The sequence below is a fragment of the Branchiostoma lanceolatum genome, chromosome 7 (assembly GCF_035083965.1).
Source record: "Branchiostoma lanceolatum isolate klBraLanc5 chromosome 7, klBraLanc5.hap2, whole genome shotgun sequence".
Classification (NCBI taxonomy): domain Eukaryota; kingdom Metazoa; phylum Chordata; class Leptocardii; order Amphioxiformes; family Branchiostomatidae; genus Branchiostoma; species Branchiostoma lanceolatum.
This window is the reverse complement of record NC_089728.1, coordinates 9,870,763-9,893,068: the sequence shown is the minus strand read 5'-3', so window position 1 is coordinate 9,893,068 and position 22,306 is coordinate 9,870,763. Positions and strand designations below refer to the sequence as shown.

Genomic DNA, 22,306 nt, shown 5'->3' with positions numbered 1-22,306 from the left:
AAAATCTGACATTGGGTTTCAAAACAGGACACCTGTATGCTTTGGGATCCTAACTTTTCATTTCTTTACATACTAGTACTGTTCATGTATCTTCTTGTAATCCTTAATATCTACATAAACTTATCAACACCTGTCCCTACAGGTGACCCCACCTGTTGCAGACAGGTGTATCTGTAGTCAAGTCAATTACTCCCAAATCAGGACTAATACCAGCTAATTATGCAAAATGTTGCCAGGCATCAACAAGCCATTGACTGAGCGACTGCAAGTCGGATGATTAATACAGTGTCTATGACAGTTTGAAAGCATTCGCATTAACCAGTATTTGTCCAAACATGATCTGGCTTCATCCCAAGCTGACACACATTTAGAAATCTGGGGTATGTCAGACAGTGCCACAGAGGGTCATGCATCCTGGCATTGTTTACATGTCATGATGTCTGACCTTTTGTCCCCTTTGTCTTTATCTAACCAATGATGCCTTTGGAAACTTCTGAAACAATAGCTGGCGAATAATCTTATCACATTTATTGTTGTCAATGCCAAGTTCAATGGAAACAGCCAGAACTATTGGATTTTACAAATTTACATAAAACAATGCTAGCATGAGCATTGTATATAATATACAAGATGATAAGCAAAGAACTATAACAGTATCTTCATTCCCCCATCTAATAGCTGTGAACACACCTGACAGTGAAACAAAGTACCGTATGAAAAATTAGCAGTTTTCTTTGTGTTGACATACCCATATTGTTTAATGTTTTTGTGTTTCCATGTTTGGTGGTAAACACATTATTTATAATACTGTTGCAACATGCTACCATCTATCATCGTGTCGTGCGTGTAGCAGAAAATGACACAGAAAAATAACTGATGCAACTACCATTAAAATATCAGAATTGATTTTATGGTCGCAGGCTTACTGCCTAGTCAATTGTATTTTTTCCAGGGCGTGCATCCGCACCTGCATTTGCCCATTATTCTTTAATTGGTTATTAACACCCAATTGCAGGATGTGCCACCTTATCATAATATTGTTGTATGAATGTACACAAATTCCCTCAACCGTTCATCCCAGGATAACAATGCTTTCGGTCTCCTGGCATTTCACCAGCCATGAATATAAGGAGAGATGTGCTGTTCCGTCATAATGATGGACAGCCTGAATGTTTACAGCACGACTATATACAAGTCCTGTCGGCCATCCATCCAGCCCAAACAATGGAGAAAGTCTCCTGGCATTTTCACCGGCATGAATATAAAAAATCCCATCAGCCTCCTGCGATGCCAAACAATGGAGGGTCTCCCAAGACACTGGGTATGGGTGTGTTTTAAGGTGCATCTTTGTCATTTATTTATTAGAGCCAATCATGGAGCTAATGTCCTCTTCCTTTGTCGCACATGTACCCAACCCTAAGAATTATGCGATCTTAATGAAGGTAATAAAACTTCATTACTAAAGGCAGGTGCGATTGTTTGGCACCATTGAAATCCAGTTAGAACCGTTTGATGTTATGAATACATTATACACGGTGCATCCTTGGGGAAGGCATTCAAAGTTAGGCATCCAAAATTTGTACACTTTCACTTCTCAAAAGTAATCTCATTTCTTGAGACAGATCCAGACGACTCTCACTTTGTTACTTAATCTCAAATAAACAATAGGAATACACATTATGATAGGCAATGCAAAAATCGTTGCAAACTTGTCCAAAAGTGAACCAAATCAAGAATGTTTTTGGCTGTGACTTCACTAAATTATGGACGTGGCCATGTTGCCTCCATAATAAAACAGTAATATCAAAAGTCTGGAATGGATTCCATTTATCCTTGATTATCAACAATGTAAGTCCCCAAAACACTCGTATCATTTAGTCATAACAAGTTTCAAAGAGTCTTAACTCTTGAAGATGTCTTACAATATCATACAGCTGAATGTGCAAAATCCTGTATCAACTGTAATTCATGTAATGGATAATAAAAAAGACCCTTGGACCTAAATTTATTCAACTTTGCAAAGAAGCCACTTATTTCAGAAACAACAGTCCTTTGCAAAGTTGCTGACAGGGTAACTGACGAAGTCATTAGTAAGATGAACCAAAGTGGATTTTGCCAGGGTAGGGTGTCTAAAACATGTAAAGGAGAAACAAAGATTTTGTTACAGTGAAAATAGAGACCACAACTGACTGTACTATGTACAAATGTAGTACACCACATGAACGCAACACGTATACCAAATGATCCAGATATAATGTACAGCAGTGACATGTTTCGTCTAGTTCAGATAAGGGATCAGCTCATCTCAACTTTCAGAATGCATTTTTCCCTACACTATAAGAAATGCTTCAAAAGAAGATAGTAGCTCATATAAATTCCAAGAAAATGTCACCAATACTAGTATATTGAACTTGGCATGGGCAAAATTGTGTGGGCACAGCCCCTGACTTAACAACCAGTATACACGGTATTGAAAACAATGTATCAGTATCACACATACATGTGGATGTAATGATATGTAATGTAATATTGATAATATCATATTTTCAGGGACATTGTACATAGATGAGTGGGGTGTGCAGTACATGTACCTGAAAAAAAGCTGGAAGCGTGCATGTGATTGATGTATAGGAAAATATCAGTAGTTGGTGTGTGTGTGTCTGGAACTGGTAATGCAATAAATTGATGAAGAACAGCTTTCTTCATCCATCCAGACAGCATGAATAGAGTATCTTACCTGTTCTTTTTTCTACATTATGATTATTTTAGAGTCTTTTTCCAAGTCATTAGTTTTGGTCAACTTCAGAGAAGTACATTTTACAGTACTGGTAAAATGCATTAAATATACATCAGTAGTTTACTATGACAACCACAAAAACAGGATGAATAAAAAATACTTGTTTCTTACCTTTCTCTGCCAGCTGCACTAAGAACAATCGTTTGTGTTCTTTCGGCTTGGTGATGTGTGCAGGAATGTATGGGTACTGCAAGAAGTAAAATACATGAAGACACCAACACCAACATGTCCACAAATTACATCATTACATGCATGTGGTAGCTACAGCAATTGGAAAGCTGTTCATACTTCTAATTTCGTGAGCATGATATATTGGATTCTTAGGTATGCAATATCTCTGTAAACATTGTAACGTTGTCACTATCAGTTCTACATCATAGCACAGGAGTGCTCACAAACGATATTAGACAAATGTGAACTTATGAGCGATTATACTCATAGAAACTAATAAATATTTTCCTATCCGTATTGCAAATTTTCATGTGTACGGTGGGAGCAAGTTTTGCAACTAGGCAGAATATTTGACAGAGATTGCCGTTGCATAATGTTGCTCCATATGAGGAGCATTAATTTTGTTATTCCCCTTCTTGGCTGATAAGCATGGTATAATTACCGGTATGATTACTTAAGGAATAGCTGTTGCAATTAGTCTGACATTACAATCATTTCTGTCTCCTGAACAGACTTATCTTTCAAGGTACAATCTACAATTTGTTTTGTTAATACGCAGTGTGTATAAAATATAGGTCCACCAATATAATTGTTGGCTTCCAGATTTACATAAACAATACACAAGTGAAAGATTAATACAAAGACACATCCTGAGGGACAACAAATCCATGTCTTGGTGCAGTCAGTTTCAGCAATTCAACGAGCAAATATGGGCAACTAAATGTTTCCAAGCTCTGTTTTTATCCCTCTTACTCAGTTTCTAAATTTAATGCATCCACGAATCAAGTAATTAAATTGGAGTGGCCTTGAATACAATCCTTGTCAACCTTGTGGCATGACTTACTTGTGGGGGTTCAAAGTTGGGTCTCCACCAGTTGCCGATACAGTCCTCTATGACCCAGTCCTGTTGAACACCATCCTGTCGCCCAAGAATCTACAGAACAAAAAGAAACAACCCCTGAAGGTAAGTATGTTTTCAACATGGCAATCAATCAAAATATCACTCTAACCAAACACTGCATATTGATAAAAACAATCATATTGTTATTATCATTGTAATTGGATTTTTTGCAAAATATAGGATACATCCATTGAATGGATTAAGTGTTTGAGGAGTGAGATATATTACAGGTAAAAAAAATAAAAAGGGAGACTATGCATTCAAAGCACCACCAAAACTATGAATAGTTATGGAATGTCCTTGGCATTATGTATGGTGAAGCTCATCCAGCACGATTCACATTAGACAGGTTCTCCAGGGTTAAAACTTTTTTAGCTGTAGTGAATGACAAGTATTGTTTTCAAATACCACATTGTCAGCGACAAGATCTACCTGTCACTGACTTATGAAAGTTGGAGCTCGTGAAGAGGGAAATAACTTGTCATTGGTGACAGGTGGATCTAATATCATAGACTGAAGTCTTGTGTAGGAGGAACTGATTCTCTCTTGTTGAACGAAACAAGTGGCTTCTCTTACAACATTAGTTTTGAAATGGTATCTATTCTTCAGCAGATCTACCCATCTACCCAGCCTAAGGACACAGAAACATGGGGATTGGCCCTGGTAATATATTTCCATGAATGGTATGGAAGAAAAACGTCAACTACATTCATCTACGGCAGACATATATAACATAAGGTACAAGCTGGTCCTTGAATGCCTGATGATGTAACAATAGCTTTCACAACACTTCAATGATAGAAAAAGAAATGAGCAGAGAAGTCGTAGCTCCATATCACTCGTGTGATTGCTGTAGAGACTGGAGACTCGTTTCATGAACAATTTGCGCATTAAACTTCAATGATTCAGACAGCATTTCAACTGAAACATGAAATTGAAGTTCTGATGGAGAGTATTGGCAAGTGTCATTAAAACAGCTTCAATCACAAATTTCCATGCACTTGCAATCAAGCATTGATCTCACGAGTGCAGGGAATATTTCATGATACAAGTCCTGAATTTCAACTTCTGCCACCAGCACCGTAAACATACAACTAAATGCAACATGTGTGCCACACAAGAAATAAAGTACGTTGTGCAAACATCTTTATAACGGCTTAACCATCTCCCTGTTGATATCTACAGTACCCAATACAAATTTGGTACATAAAAAAAAACATTTGCATGGAAAAATTTTAAGAAAGAAGCCTGTCTGTTACCTACAGGTTACTGATAAATTGTGGTATCACCTGAAGGCAAGAGTTGGCCTACTTAGACTTGTCATATTCCACCCCCATAAATTCCCCATCCTGCCATTTGCATTGATGCGGTAACAAACATGACAAATTTCGGTATCAAGCCTGATGAAGAAACCATAAGCATCGCCGAGGGCGCCGAGACACACGACTACAGATGTTGGGCACAAGAAAACCCTGGGGCCTTTTGCTGACGTCTTTTCCCAATCCTGACATATTTTTCTCTCTTATCTAATCTGTTACATACAGCTGACTGGAATCAGCACTGACAGATTGGTAAATAAAACAGTAAGGGCTTCAACACTGGGAAAGATCTATCTAGAGGCATGCAGGTAGCACAAAGTGAACACTGCTGAGGGTTTTGGTCCCAGGCTGCAGAGTAGGGCAAGATAACTGCTGTAGGTAATCCCAGATCTGACTTTAATCAGGGAGAAAACACATTCCTCTCCTGTTTTAATTCCAGAACTGCTGCAAGGAGCATGTTAATCATTGCTGACAGGTACCTGTGGCTGGGGGGTTTCTTTTCATATGCCATTTCCACACACTGGCATGTTGATAAAGACAATAGGAATACATATGTACCTCTCCATCCCAAGATCCAACTTGAAACTTCTCCTGTACAAGGACAGGTAAGATATACACTAATGTATATAACTTGTTATCTCCATGAAAAATGGAGATATTGTTTTGGGTGTGTCTGTCTGTGTGTGTGTGTGTATGTGTGTATGTATGTATGTGTGTATGTTTGTGTTTCCGCACCACTCCAGTCAGCATAACTCAAGAACCTCTTGATGGATTACAATGATATTTGGGATGTGGGCGGGTGTTTTGAAGCCGAAATTTAAGGTCGATTTTGGGCCCCCTGGTATGTGACCTTGGTACTGCAGCAGAACTGCAATTTTTGTATCTTTTGACCTGGACGTGCTGTGGTCTTGATTTTTGGGTGGCAGATAGCTTGTGATGTAAAAAAGAAGTGGTGTAGGTTTGGGCCCCCTAGCAGCTTCCTCTGAAACTGCAGGGGCGTTTTTGTGAAAATCTTCTAAGGAGAATAACTGAACAAAGGAACAACGGACTTCCTTGATATTTAGTATGCAGGTAGCTTAGATAGAGATATACACAATGAAGTGCAAATTATGCTAATTGGGACTTAATTTGCATAGCTAATGAGGAAAATCTATATTTGCAGTGTTTTCCATTATCAGACTCAAATACATGTAGCGTATGTAGTTTATGGAAAGTGGGTCATCAACAGATACCAATTATGCAAATGAATTCCTAATTTGCATAATCAATGCAAAACACGATAATTCATCTAATTGGAAAATTATAGGACTGTCAATATTGCAACATGTAAGTTAGATAAAGGTGTTTATGACCAAGCATATATTATGCAAATGTGTAAGTCATTTGCATGAATAGAATTGTTCATGGAGATATGAGGTCATGGAACTCTTGTTGCACAAGTGTTTTCTCAAACATTTCAATTTAAGAAAAAAAGAATCTGTTTCAATATTCTAATCATGAAGAAAAATAGAAATCAACCAAGTTTTAAATATAACCCATGTTAACAAAGGGCAAAGTTCTCAATTATCATTTTTGTCAATTAGTCAACACTAGTCTGTCATACATTCAGATAATTTCAAAAGGAGCCGCTGCAAGAGAGAATACGCTCTAGATCTGACCTTGATACATACAATGAACAGGAATATTCGTAAAGAGGAATAGGGCATTACAAGACAAAGCAAAGGTGAATTTTAATCTCTTGATATGTCTTCTGTCCAGGTACAAGTATAATGCCTAACTAATTGCAAATCCAATGAATAATTAATATGCGTCAGAAATAAAAAGAAGGAAAGAAATCTATTCCATCCTCTTTGTGGATTCTGCGGGGAGACATCAAAAAGACATGTTTGACTTTGATCTATTGTTAGCCAGAGGAAGAAATCCAAATAGGATTGTCAGATTCTACAGACAAAACATGCATCATTACTCTACAAGGTTCACAAATAGGGTCAAGAGAACTTCTATCAATTATCAAATCTTGGGCAAGGCCTCTCTTCTTCAAGGGAAAGAGATGATGATGCGACTGATACATGTTATGTACGTGTCCTTTCCGTAATACTACATAACCCAGAGGCTCTATCTCAAACAACTTATGCAAAGAAAAGAGAGCCTGGGTTGGCATGGCTTGAGCAATACCTTCAAACAGTTGCTGAATTTGGATTCTACAGAGAGCCTGAGGCCGTTATAAGTCACATCTACACTGAAACTGGGTCTTGGGGGAGTGAGACTGTGTCCATGTGAATTCATGAGCATATAAACTTGTCACCATACAGAATCGATTCTACAACAATATAACCATGTCGTGTGTCCTGAAAAATCCCCGCAAACAGAAATAGATCTAGACCTAAAGTTGAGTGTGTCATCCTAAAGGGCAGGATTTGGTTGAAGTGACAGATACAATATCTGGCAGCGGAACTAAACTTTAGCTTGTCTCCAACACGTGGGTGGATATATATTTTTGGCAGGTTTGAGGTAAAAGCATTTCATGACATATCTAAAAGTACCTGTCAGTACATTCAATTCTGACCTATATCAGTTAATGCATCCAAAACGGAGAGGGAACACTTTCACTTAAGAACTTTTCTCTTCTGTGGTTGGTGCAATTTTTTAAGTTTTTGCCATTGCATGATCATGTTGTGTTCTTCAAAGATTCTGTAAAACTAAAATCAAAGAATCATGACCCAATAATAATAAAAAATATCATGATTCTCTTTTTTGTTTTGGTAGAATCTAGCATATAGTACTATGATCATACATCTTCATTTTTTCTGGATCAGCTCCATGTAAATCGCATCACTTTCACCAGTGTCAACATTGTCCACTTGCAGCTCTACAACAATACTCCTGTTTGTTATGAGTTTGGACTTTTCTAACAATGCCAGATGTTACAATATGGGAGAACCCCTAGGGTGTCAGACAGACAGCATGACCAGAAAACCAAACCGCCAATTTTCATGGTCTAGCAATGCTACTTCTATCAGTTTCAGTACTAAAGCCAGCTCCTATCACTTATTATACCAAGTGTACTTATTCAAGTCTCATATGAATTACCAATTATAACTCAAAGTACTACTTTTGCCCGAAAAATTGCAGGAATACAGTATTCCTCCAAAGCAGATTCATATTGTACCCAGTCACCTGTTTTCGGGCAGAACATTATTCACTCCCGCCTAGACGGGGACAGATAAAGTGGTACTACAACAACAATTATTCAAAAAGTATAAGAAACACATCCTGACTAATTTGTAGCTTCCTCCTTTTCCATGGGAGAGTTTATCTTGCCGTTAATGGGATATAATGAGGGTCCCACGTGAGATGATTACAGCTTCTAAAGTCCCAGAGACAAAGGCAAGGACGACCTTTACGACCACAGTTAACATTACAGCATAACTACCTCTCTGTCGGGGGAACGACAATAAAGCACTACCAAAGTCAAAGAGCCCCAGTTGGTGGAAAGGCAAGCAGATGAAAGGCAGCAGACATTTAACCGTCTTGTTCACTTGGGCCTGTTGGAAGGCAAAATGGATGGGGGTGTCCAAATCGGCAGCTGGGGTCCGTGGTGCAGCAGGCCTGCAGGCGCAAACGCGCTCGTGAAAAACGGCAGCCGTGGCCCAAATCCACATCTCGGCACACCTGATACGGGAGGGTCTGTCTGAAATGGATGGTGCAGCCTGACATTGACTCAGTGCTGGCTCCGTAATGCCCCCTGCATACATTATTTTGGGTGGAGATAAATCGCCTTGAGGTGTGCGCAGCACTGAGCCAATACAAACTTGACAGTTTCCTTGTCTGTACCTGTTACACTGTCTCCAAATAGATGGTAAATTTCTACAAGGTGCTTTGTCTGACATGTTTAACTAATGCTTCCTCCTACTGAAGTGCAATGACAAGAGACTACTTAGGTGATAACATGGACGCTGAAACATTCATCTTGCTTGAGAAGTGGTCAATGGTTAAAATGCTGGGCATTCAATTAGTTTGTAGAAAGGCACATCAAAGTGGTGAGAAGGGGTCTTTTGTAAAGGTTGCTTTGGCTATGAGATGGTCTCACTCTACCTCTACATTGCAAATGAATTTCAAACAATTCAAAATCATTCCAAAATAATTTTCCAAATTTTTTCACTGGGCTTTCTTGGCTAATACATTATCTGAAATGCTGACTGCATTTCTTTGGCTAGGACAATGTACTTATCATGTGTAGTTTGCATTAGAAATGACAAAAAATGTTCATTCTCCTTGATTTAAGATCATCTACGGTAAAGTTGGTTCAGGACACTTTTCTGTAGCATTCTGGTTTTCTACATATTTGGCACTTCATGTCACAGAAACTGTGAAGATGAAATTGCTCATTTTCCCAGATTACCAGTACATCTATACAACAGAAGTGCATTAAGCCATTCCTGGTGCTTTATCTGCAACAAAATGGCCATCACTGGTTCTAACAGATATACAAATGTATTCTATAGCTTGGCTATCTTTCACATGTGATGTCCAGTGTCCTGGGTTGCCCATTTACCCTTCTGCCATGGGTGCTTTAAGTGTCAAAGATAAACCCTATCTCTGTAATAAATCTGTTGCAAAGCAGAAAAGCTATAATGTTGTGTAATGTGTCTCGCCAATAAAGTTTGCACCCAGAAACTTGTTACTGTAGCAATCAATGATTTTATACCTTGTTTTCATTTGGGTAAATCAAGAAGAATAAGTCAGAACATTCCAAGAATCTTGTTCACCAGTTCTAAATGAACATAGCTTTATGCACTAAGTAAGCTATACGTTTTCGCTGGCTGGGGCTTATGTACTGAATATGAAGTACACTACACTCTCAAAATGCCATAAATTCTCCTGTCAGAATGAATAATCTTGTGAAGCAAAGTATCCTCCTTTTACACATTTTCTCTGAAATACCACGTCCTTGGAGAGCAATTGAACACCAGTCTGTACTGATAGAAATCTTTATCTGAGTTTATCTTTACGACAACACGGGTTGTTATGAGTTTAATAAAACCATCGAGCAGCTCCATTTTGCGCCACACGCTGTGTGCTGATTTACATACGGGTACATGAGGTGCAGCATCCAGCATTAATGGACATGCTCTTAGAGTATGTGGGAAAAACTGGACAGGATCTTTGCAGTTAAGGGCAAGCAACTCACCCCATTATGGTGTTAGGGCAGATAGGGAGTCTTTCAAGGTTTCAGAATTGAGAGGTCAACACTTGGTGACAGAGGCGCAAGATTTGTCCATGTTGTGTAATACAGCGGGTACAATATAACACTTAGTGGTGTACAGCCGGAGGGATCCCGCATGGATAAGTATGTGGAAATGGGTCCTGTTAATGCCACTGGGTAGTGGGTGGGCAAAGGTCAACCACCACTTGGCATCTGGCTTCCTGTGGTTTGTAATTGCCATGATTGTCATCTAGTTGGACAAAAGTCTGTTTAGATATTCTGACGAAACTTTTGGACTTTTTTTTCCCACCATGCACTATTCATATATACAACTGGGATGTTTCTATATTTCCAAGAAAAAACACTTTCTGTATCTGTATCATCACCAAGCGCAACAAACAATTTTTATAGACAAGTAGCATTTGGTATTTCAAGAAAATCTATCTTTAGCTATAATATTACTCTCAACATCGCTGATATTGTTAATGATATATCTGACCTATTACTTCAAGGTTTATTGCTTCAAGATTAAAGTTAAAGATTAAGTTAAAATCTTTTTAAAAACTACGTGTAAGTTATAGTCAAGATTAGAAAAAAGCACAATTTTGCACCCTAACTTTGATGAACTACAACTGCAACAGGGTCTGACTATAGATATCGGCTATTTCTGCATCTATGCTGTTGCAAATAGATATCACGTCTGAGCTAAAACAAAACAAAACTTTACAGAAAACTGTACCACATTTACTACACATCCTTGAAACTACAATGTAGCTTGTACATTTTTACCTATTTAGTGTTCTAAGTGTGTTATTCTACACTAAATCTGAAGTGCTATAGGCTTCCAAAGTTACTGGTCTCGATATGGTCAATCAGGACTAGCCTAGCCCTGACCTGGGTGCTGAACCTCTGGTTGTGGATCAGGTGTGCCTATTTCCTCAGGGGAGGACACGGTTTTAGGTTCCTCCATGTGGAACATTAAGCATGTTAGGGCCAGGGCACCCTGCAGACCATAACAAAACACACCATAACATTGTACCATGACTGTTTAATCAAGCGTTCTTTCATATGGAGAATATTTGGGCATGAATTAGCATATACAGACACACCAGACAATAAGCTCATTGTAGATACACAAAACAAACAGAATTTTTGCGGTAGAAGAAATGGCTGACAACGAACACACAAGCACTGGTGAGTCATAGACTCTCAAACATAGCCAACCTCTTCCTCAATGTCAAGCATGTGACAAATTCTAAAACAAACTACTTTTCCAATACCAAAAATTGCAATATGAACCAGCCATTGAACAAAGGGGTATATTACCTCTGGGAACTATAATGCAATACATATATATTTGAAAAGTCGTAAAAAGGAGCAACACGTCAGCCAAAAGTTCTGTGTTATACGGTTACGAACAGTGACATTAGCACAACTGAATTTCATGGTTTATTTGTGCCATTGTCACAAAGAAAATACAGTGTATTAAGACTTAGTTTTGCCTCTCAAAAGATCATTCATCATCAAAAGCATAACTGTGTAAACGTTGACTTTTCTGCTAGTCTATGATAGCAGTAAGTTACAACCATGACTAAACTTTGTACATGTAATAAAGTTACAGAATGGTACAATGTAGAGATATACGTATATCTCAAGACACAAAGCTGTGCACATGATATGAAAGGACTGACTAGGGGAGCTGGCTATGTCCAAACACATGTAAAAAATCTGTTCCAGTGTGTCCGTAGTAGTTCTAACATCAGGCCACACCAAGGTTAGCCCTCCCCTGGGTCGACACCAGGTGCTGATGTCATCTTTAGACAGCACAATGGCACCATCTACTACCAACAGGGACTCTGCCATTACCATGTTAAAGGCCTGGACCCCCTACTGTTACTGTACTACACTATACATGAGTCTGTTTTCTGCTTTAAAGCAGAACAAAGAATCAAAACTGCATGTACCCTTTCATTGATATAAAGGAATCACTGGTATAAATCTGGTAAAACTTTTTGATACAATACCCCAAATCACTCAACACTGTGTCAAAGTAAACATAAATCAAAGTTGGAAATAGGTTGCTACTTGCCTACCCATGTATAAGAAACTGCTTGTATTTATTCTTTATTTTGCACAAAATAGAATCCCAAAATAAGATTTCAGCAAATGTAGAAAGAAGGTGCAGGGCAGACAGACCAATCTTCCTCCATCTAGTTTGATATTACCGAGATATTAATATTCGATAATAAAGCTCAGTGATGTCCCCAAATTGTATACAAATCCAAACTTTACTTCAGGTGATAGAGAAATAACCTTAACATGCACATTTCTGTCTCTAAAAAGAAAAAAAAGTTAGATAACAAAATGAAGTCGATAAATTCTTAAGTATGTCATTCTTTGATTTCAGACATTGAGATTGTAGTCAGATCCAAAATGAATGTGTACCCACATGATAGAACCTTGCAACTTCATCTTTCCTACTACATGTACTTTACCACTTGGAAAGTATGTTGTCAATAAATCAGCTAAAGTTTCTGCTGACTCTAAACAGCACATCAGGATCAGGTGCGAGCATAGCCCTGGGGGAGACCGAACACGACCATGCTCCTTGAAGTGGAACATTAACTGTGTTAACACACTGGCACCCCGCGAGCCCAGTCCGTACCAACACACAGCCTCAACATCAACGTTATGCCAGCCCGCCCGGCGGGGAGGAAGTTGCCTCACTTGTTGCATTAATGAGCTTGGCAGACAACTAAATCCACAGGGGTGGCGAGAGTGGGAGCCACCATTACCAGAGTTTTAATTCCTTGTCATTAACTCAGCATGCTTCATTTCGACATTAGATTTGGGCTATCTCAATCTCTTTAAATTTGCTTCCTGACATTCAAAACAAATTTCCGAACACATTGGAGGGAAGACTGGGCTCAGCTGGACAATCATAAAGGTGTGGCAAACACTGTAATTGGATGAAATGCAGAAAAGTTGCTGTTCATTTTTTTAGATTTCAAACTTATTACAACTGTATGTTGGTTACAATATATCTTGTGTCATACTGAAGAAAAAAGGTAGAAGAGGGTTGAAATACATGATTATGTACTTCCTGGCGGAGGCATTTTATTAGAGCAGCACAGGGCATCAGGGTCAGATCTGCCTTTTACTTACCGCACCTATATCCTGAGAAACCCAGGTGGCCAGGGGTATTTATCAGATACAATCAAACAGCCCCGCTCTGAGGAGACAGCTGGGAATTCTGGAGCAGTGGTGCCATAAAACATAACCAAACTAGACCCATCATGGGTAAATCCCTCCCTGTAGAGTCCCGTCCAGCCTACATGAATACGGTGATGCGGCCAGCAGTTTGGGTCAGAATGCATGAAACACCGGCCATCTGCCACCACGACTCCCTCCCTACTCGGTGTGTCTACATTTTGCTTCATCAGTTCATGAGGAAGATGTCTACATGTCCACTAGTTGGAGTGCTCCTGTGCCGCACCATGGTAAAGTTAATGCCAGCATTTATGGGTCCATAAAGACGATTGACTTGGTTATTGTAGTGAATGAGAGAACAGCTGGTGGCTCCAGGCTCTTGGGCAGTAGGGGTCAGATGGCTAGTTAGCACCCCGGCCAGGTCCCATGATGCAGAGGGAAAAAAACCCGGCTGGCCTATTATAACTGGGCCTGTAATGGTCCAACCCCCGGAGTGACCACTAAATGCACCATATCGCCAGCATTCAGGACCTTTGTCTGTGCCGCCACCAAACTTTCTGGACACCTTTTATTACTCAGTGAAGTGTGGAAGGGAAAATGTGGGGGCTGCCGACACCAACAACAGCACAAGGTCGTACGACTGGCCAAGGTGACGGCTAAAACCTTTAACGAGGCTCCCTGCTACTTTTACTTTTAGTGGTGTAAAACTACGCTGTAGAGGTCTACAAACTACAAATTGGTATGACGCTATCAAACTTTACCGAGCGATACTTTAGTAGACACTGACATGATATCTATACCACTGGCAAATTAAAATGTCATACTTACTTTACTTACTTAGATTATTGAGATTGTCAAGACAATTTTTACATGGCCTACGATACTGCAAAAATATATACATTAAGACTCGATGGTGGGCAGTTACTTTGATAGGAGTGATAAACACACATGATTACCAAAGACGAGCAGTGTGGAAAACATCTATAAATAATCAGTTACAACTTTAGCTGGAACTTTTTGTGACCTCGGGAAAAAAACTACCACAGGCTGACTACATGTACCTTTCTATCTGGCCCGCTTCCTTGGTCTGTCGACCTGACAAAACAAAGGTGTTTAGGAGGTAATGGGATGGGGTGTTTGCAGGTGATGCAGGCTGATGAATGACACAACCCCCGGTGCACAAATTGCACTCGTAGGAACACAAGCGAGTAATTTGGGGCAATTCCATCTGCTCATGCATAGAAAGTTAGGAAACCTCAATTTTCTCCTACCGGTGATGAGTCCGGGGTGATTTATTCCACAAGCAAACAAGTTTGGGCCTCGCGAGACGGCAGCCAAATGTGGAAGCTCCAAAAGTGTCCGCTGTGATAGATGTCAAATGTGGAAAAGAGCGGTGGCGGGAATGGAGGTACGGGGATATTGGCACAGAATGGGAGCTCCATGGTGTGGAATCGATCTACCTTGAAATGTCATCGCCTTGAATTCCGTCTCGCAATGTTACTTATTAATGAACTTGGGATTGCAAAGAAATGAATCCGTGACTTTGGCTACCACCAAGTCCGATACATCACGCCACAAAGCTGTCACTCTCAGCAACATTCTTTCCTGCAGGACCATGGAAGGGTTAGAAAACAACAGCACTGTGTCCTCTCCTGCGTGGTGATTAACGAACGCCGGATTCACACAGACCCGGTGTCAGTGTCCTTGTAACCACCGCACCCATCCTGTGCCGTGGCGCGAGAGCATGGAACTGGGGTAATAACGGACATCGATCATGGGAACACATTATCAGGATAGTAACCCCACTCCATACTCCTCTGTTTACTTATGAATGAACCTGGCACGAAGGAGAATTGGATTTGTAACCTTGGTCAGGGAAGAATCAAAAGTGTCAGGAAGTGATGACAACACATAAAAGAGACACCACAGAGAGAGGCTAATAAATGGCTTACATCGAAACTGTTTTTCTCCAGAACCACAGGATATGCAAATTACAAGTCAAGATCGACTGTTTTAAAAATATACTTGAAGTCGCCCTCGAACACCATTGATTGCAGACACTTGAAAGTCACCTACATGTATTATGGTTGACATGCCTTTTCTGCAATGTATGAGTTTGTGTCTTTGCTAATCAACTTGTAGGCATTTACCTTTCTGGAACACGCAAAAGGCCTATGATATGTGCAAGTCATAACAGTTAGAATAATTAAAAAAATATATCTTCAACAAAATATACATAGTTGACTGTTGAGTGGAACTCAATATCTAAAATAAAATTTGATATAAGTTTGGGTAGAACAGTTGTGACATGCAACCACTAGTGGTCAAGCTTGCCAAGTTGGTAGGTCTTACTGCTATCTTTAAGTACAGGTGACTTTATTAAGGAAAACCTACAAAACTCTTAAGAAGTCAATCTACGGCACTCAAGCAGTAATAAACTCTCCAAATGAGTCCTGACAGCCAAGTAATCAGGAACAACCTGTGCAATTTTCCCTCCTTGCCAGTTCAAACAGAGAGGGAAGATTGCGCTGTGGACTCTAATTAGAGGTTTAATCCCCTTCCCAGCCTGCCTCCATACGGTCCATGACATCTTCTCATTCACACAAGATGCAGAAATAGACATAGGTCCCAGATTGAACAAGTCTGTGATAATTAAAAAAGGGCAGCAAGGTTCATCATTACAAAGTTTTGCCAACCAGCAAAGTGAAGAGAACCTCGACAAAGGTGGTAAAACTTGAGTTTGTTGTGCATTTGGCACTGGAAGCTTGACAGAAGAAGTGCCTTCCTGTTTACTACAAGCAGTTAGAGGTGGTCGTAAGAGCTGATGGAGGTGGGGTGAGGGGCAGTGTTTGAGTGATGGCAGCAACACCTGGTACGAAGGACCCATGAAATGAGCACTATAATCAGCAGTGCACTGCCGGAGCCCTCTCCTAACTGGGTGCCTTCAAGATGACAGCAGGACAGAGCCCATCATAAATACACCATCCAGGGGTGAAATGCCAATAGTGCTGACAAGTCTGCCCGCGGCGTAACTTATGGGAGGCGCTCCCCGTCCCATCATGGGACGGCGATGAGACGTCTGTTTCGGCACCAAATCAAATCACATGCTTGGCTTAACAGGAGAACAGAGGTCGCAGCCAATAGGGGGGTCAGGCACTCTCGCCTCACAACCACCACATCATATTCATTGCTGCTCAACCGCTTTAACAAGCAATTTTCATGGTCGTGGGAGTCTATTTACTCATCTCTATTTACGGATATCCAAGTAAATGCAAGATGCCAGCACCCATCTCTTGCAAATGACTCCCAATCTGAGGGTGAGAGGGAATGGGGGAGCTTGCCCATATTGAGAAGAATAGCTGCAGTGTAAATCTGCTGCTGGAGTAATTCTCCCTCTTCACACTCCAACAAAGACAACCCCAGAATAGAAGCCCCGTCTAGAGCACATTATCCATCAGTTGTACATTATGCATAGGATGGAGGAAGGTTCACAATGCCACATTATCAGCATTTGATTGAGGCAATTTTTTTCAGCCTTCATGCATTTCACAAAAAATGTCAATCATCCTACATTATCAAGCAATACAAGCTATTGTTGCTTTGTATAAAAAGGTGAAAACTACATAATGGCATAAATTACCCGGTTCTAGAAAACAAGATATTTGTGTCAAAACCAAATAACAGAAATGGTGAAAAATAAACTTTCATGATTTATACACGACAGATACATCAAAGAAACTCATATTCTACTTGTTACCCTTTCTCTTGTCAGTAAAACAACAAATATCTCTCCATATAACAAGACTAGGCACAGAGAAATGACCATGTTGTAAAATTTCATGAGGTCTATTGTGGACGGAATTACTCTTCTGACACGTTCAACTGAGTGTGTTTATCATTTGCTGGCCGGGGTCCCTAAAACTATATCACATGTGATAATATCACTAAGGTTGGCATTATGCATGACCTGCCATGGCCCCAGTCATGAAGGTAAAACAAATCATGATGACCCCTTCTGTTTCCCTCTGCAATATTCTAAAGGTTCAGCAAAGCACCGCATGGTATACGTAAGAGGGCTCTTTGCCCTTCTCAGATGTCTCTATTCATAGGGTGATACATCTTAAAGTCTACAATTCTACAACCACATTCTACAGATTGAAAAAAACATTAAATAATACTTGATACATAATACATAATATCACCATTACATTTTTTAAACAAAATGCTCCGCTGCTTCACTACCTTCTTTTTTCTGACTTCCTTAAGACATGCTAGCAGAAAAAATCTTTCTTTCTCTCTCTCTCCCTCTCTCTCTATATATATATACATATAGATACAAATATAATTAATATATAATCATAAATAACAGTGATGGAACATCATGGTACATTTGGTATCTGCAGCACAATTCAAAGGTCAAGTAAAAAAATAACATCAAATTGCAAAAATCAACTCTACCTACAATAACATGAATATGTTGAAAATTGTTAACATCTCTACTTGAGTCCATCCATGAATAAGAGATGGGACTACATGGCACGCATTGCTCATGGATATCACAGCAGCTACCCTTACAGAGCAATAGCAGCAACAGGCTAGAACAGCTCTTTAGTTCTGTTGAGTTCCGCCTACTCAAGTAACCTTGAAGTACCAACATGACATGACAGAGGGCTCTTGGTTCTGAAAGATTCCTCGCCCTGTCACTGGTAACTTTATCTACCATGATCCAAACTGTGATAAGCCCAGGTTATAAACTGCTATGACATGAACTTGTGGAGACTGCTAGGAATGGCTTGCATGTAAATAACTTCCTGCAAAGTCGATTTTCTCATTTGTCTCCAGACTGCATATCGCTAGTGTTGGGAAGCAATTTATGGCATAAAATGCTCTTAACAGGATTCTAAAAGCCTCACAAAGTAAAGAAAGGACAAATGGAATTGTCAATGTGTGTACAAATGAAAAACATTGTCAATTGATATGGAACGCCTTTCTGCATTTATTTGATCTTCTTTAAAGATTTCCCACTGTTCCTGATGGGCAAGAGTGTCCTCTGGCACTTTGCTATAGAACTGCATGGAAGACTTTCCAATACTACACAGGCTGTGGGGGGTAGTACACATGTGTTGTCCGTGTACTGTTTGAGTTAGAATTTAGATTTGAGACTACATGCATGAATCATTCAACACCTTAATTGGGTAGCACACTGTCCCTAGTGCATGCAAACTACCAGGCTAACAATTAAAACAGTAAAGGAATAGTCTATTTAACCTTCTCCCTGCAATTTTTGTATTAGCTGTACCATCAGCCAACAGGAAGAAGGTTAAATATGATAGCAGGAGAAAAGAGAGTGCTGAAAAATAAGAATGTACAACGGTTAGGACATACCGATTTGATTACATGGATGACATTTTACTGTTTATCAATTGTACATTGTATCCAGCCCTCCAGACTAAGCCCATTTTAGGAGCACATACTCCCAAAAATTAGCTGGTGTGCCTGGAAATTTTTTATTAGGAGCACAGTGCTCCCATCAAAAATTACATGTACACATGTAACGTTATATTCCTAAGTCATGGCTAAGTTAAACATTTTTAAACATATTTCAAAATACATTATTCAAGCTTGTTAACATTAATTTTAAGAGTATTACTTGGTGTGTCCTAGAGACTTGCTCCCCAATTTTTTTAGCGTGGTGTGCCTAAATTTTTGCTGGTGCGCCCAATTCTTGGGGGTTGGAAGCACAGTACTTCTAGGTCAAAAAGTTAGTCTGAAGCCCTGATTGTATCACATTTGATTTTGTTCATGACTGTCATGATTTGTTTTTTAATAGCATATATGTACTTGAGCTTTTTTGTACAATTGACAATATTGTCGCAAACTTTCATTTTTTGGAAACAGACGAAAATTGCTGCGCACACGGATATCATCAATATAATCGAGTCAGTATGGCCTTAGTGAGAATGAAATCCAGGACCACGCAGTACATGATAAATCATTTCAAGCCAGTCTTACCTCATTCATCAGTCTCTTCAGCCCATCTACTTCATCCTCACCCACATTAAGCTCCCCACCAGGTCTGTGTGACAACATAATAGAAAAACATAGAGGATTAAAAAACAAAAGATATTTTCAGCTGGTAGATGTGCATGAGCAACAAATGCAAATGTTGAGCTAATGTTACAGATGCACTTTGGCTCATAGTTGCAAGGTGGCATTTCTGACAAGATGTCTAAAAATTGAAATGGAGGCTATTCTCCGATTTTACAAACCTTCTTTAAATGTTTCACCAGCAGTCTCCAATTCAGATTCATTTCGACTATGCATGTTTAAACAGTTCTTCATTTGAAACCACAAGTCAGGTAAATACAGGGAGGGAGAAAAGCCTACTTGCACCTCAAGTTTGAGTGTTTGAATCTCAAGATGTTCCTGTCGAGTCCCCTTTAATTCCGGCACTGGTTGACATCATGAATAAGTATTGAGAGTTTTTCCTTCAAGTGAAGTGACTGACAATTAAGAAAAACTCAATCATGATGTCTTCTCCAGACCAATCGTGTTAAAAGCTGATATCGAACCAATATAATACCACTTAAATACTCACAGTTTGAAGAAAGTTGTTCCCAGCTGTAACAACAGGACATGTGGCAGACCGTGTTCGTGCACCAGTAAAACGCCCTCTACCGACCGCCTCATGCCGATCTTGTCAAACTCTTCCCTCATACGCTGGAACCGCGCCTGCACAGAGCTGTCCTTCTCATACAGCGGTTCTTTGGTGCCAAATGTGTAGTTTGTGAGGGGATACCTGCTCAAGAAATATCATGACATACAAATTGTTTTTCCTGTTACAATAACAAATTTACAGTTATAGTTACTTATACCACTAAATCCATTGCAAAGCAGGCAGACGAGAAGCTTATTATTATGCCTGAAAATTAACACACCATTCCTTTTAGCAAGTACAGCAGCATTATCCCTTAAAGGGGCCCAAAGCATTATTAGGGCATTGAAAACCATTTTGTGATTTCTATTCGTAATAGATTTAAATAACACTATCCCATGGTTGCATAAGGACCTTCATGGTGCAAAGATGCGATGCCGTTATGTGGTGGGAACCCATTGAAATTCTGAGCACTTGGAGGCGAGCCATTATTTCAAATCTTAAGAATCTGCGTGATTCTGACCAATGAGTCCCAAACGCTTCCAGAGAATTGATCACATAGCCATGGTTCAATGTGACCTCACTCGGATGGAAATTACCAAAAATTGTTGACAGAAAATGGTTACAGCTTGATTTTGGGCTGACTTTTGTATGAGAAAGTAAAATTACTCCTTTTGCAGCTTGTTTCTGTGCTCTTTTTAAACGCCGTTTCGTTTCAAGGCATCCTCATTTGAGGACTCAGGTGAAGCATGATGCTAGTAGTAGTGCAATGTGAGTGGTAGTTTTTGGCCATGCACACCGGGTCACCCCTAATCTTCTCGATAAGTGTGTTGGGTTCTTTTATGTGCAGAGGTTTGAGTTTGACACTTGATGGCTGCTGAAGCTCCCTCATACACTGGGTCCCCGGCTTTACGTCACCATCCAAAATGACGAATGCTATCCCTTACAATATGACCGAGCTGGAGTCGACCCCTAGGATTAAACTCGGGCCCTAGGATCCACGGAATTTGATCCAGATAGAAAATTACTCCTTTTGCAGCTTGTTTCTGTGCTCTTTTTAAACGCAAAAAGTATGAAATGATGATGCAAATGTGCTAACACCAATGATGGTAAGTAATGCCCCATTTTAAAGCCCTGATAATGCTTTGGGTGCTGTGCTAAGTGCTACATGAGCTCATTAGAATAAATTATGCAAATTAAGAATGTTACTACAAGTGGCATCACCAGATGCTCTAAACGTTTTGTTACCTTCATAATTTTACTTTTTTCATAAGTAAGTAGACATGCGTAATGTAAAGTACATCTTGTATTACATGCATACAAGTTTTTATATCGATATCATTATGATATAGTGTTACAAAAGATGAAATTTCATTGTTACCACTCCCCCCCCCCCATCTGTGGGGAGGGGGGCACACAACAAACGCTGTCCATTCTCATGTCTAGCTCAAAATTATACATGATCTTCAAAACTATTCCACTATCATACAAAAGTATTTCTTCTTCATAGCTGCACAGTTCCAACATAATTATAGACAAAGACTTCCTGGGATCTGAAACAACCACCGCTACATCCATGTGTCCAGGTAAAATCACAAACCCAAGCCAACCCTCCTGCGCCTAAACAACACGGCCCTGTGAGCAGATATTTGGTGTGTGTTGAACCTACAGGTTGATGGTCCTGTCCAGGGTGAGAGAGCGTGTGGAGCCGTACTGCCCGCCGTACTGGGACGTGTTTCTTGGCCATCCCGCCGCTGGAGTTCGCTGCACGACAGACATCTTGGATGCACGAGTGACGCATGCGTCATTTATAAAGGTCGGAGGTCACAGTTTCTGGCGCGTAATTTCGAAAGGCTGAGATTACCTGACTCCCCCCACACTAAAAATCGACCATACTCGTTTCGGAATATTAAACCTGGACTAATTTTTCATTCACGGAAAGAGAATAAGATTTCGTTAATACTTTCTTTTTGTCCTTTCACAAGTACCGCATTCACGGTTTACGTTGGGCATTGTGAAGTTTTGCTATTTCAGTTTCTCGAACAAA

The 22,306-nt window shown here is 39.9% G+C and overlaps 1 protein-coding gene across 2 annotated transcripts in view; it reads right to left on the bottom strand.

The window, feature by feature from the left end:
* The window catches only part of LOC136439138 (cleavage and polyadenylation specificity factor subunit 5), a 39,374-nt gene extending 17,303 nt beyond the window's left edge, over positions 1 to 22,071 (bottom strand). For both annotated transcript variants that reach the window (XM_066434345.1, XM_066434346.1), the window contains exons 1-5: positions 21,929 to 22,071; positions 20,203 to 20,403; positions 19,617 to 19,680; positions 3,813 to 3,902; positions 2,909 to 2,984 (exon numbers count right to left, since the gene is read on the bottom strand). In XM_066434345.1, the coding sequence (XP_066290442.1) occupies positions 2,909 to 2,984; positions 3,813 to 3,902; positions 19,617 to 19,680; positions 20,203 to 20,403; positions 21,929 to 22,038 (541 nt within the window). In that variant the 5' untranslated portion in view covers positions 22,039 to 22,071. The remainder of the gene's footprint in view (positions 1 to 2,908; positions 2,985 to 3,812; positions 3,903 to 19,616; positions 19,681 to 20,202; positions 20,404 to 21,928) is intronic.
* Positions 22,072 to 22,306: the final 235 nt, after the last annotated feature.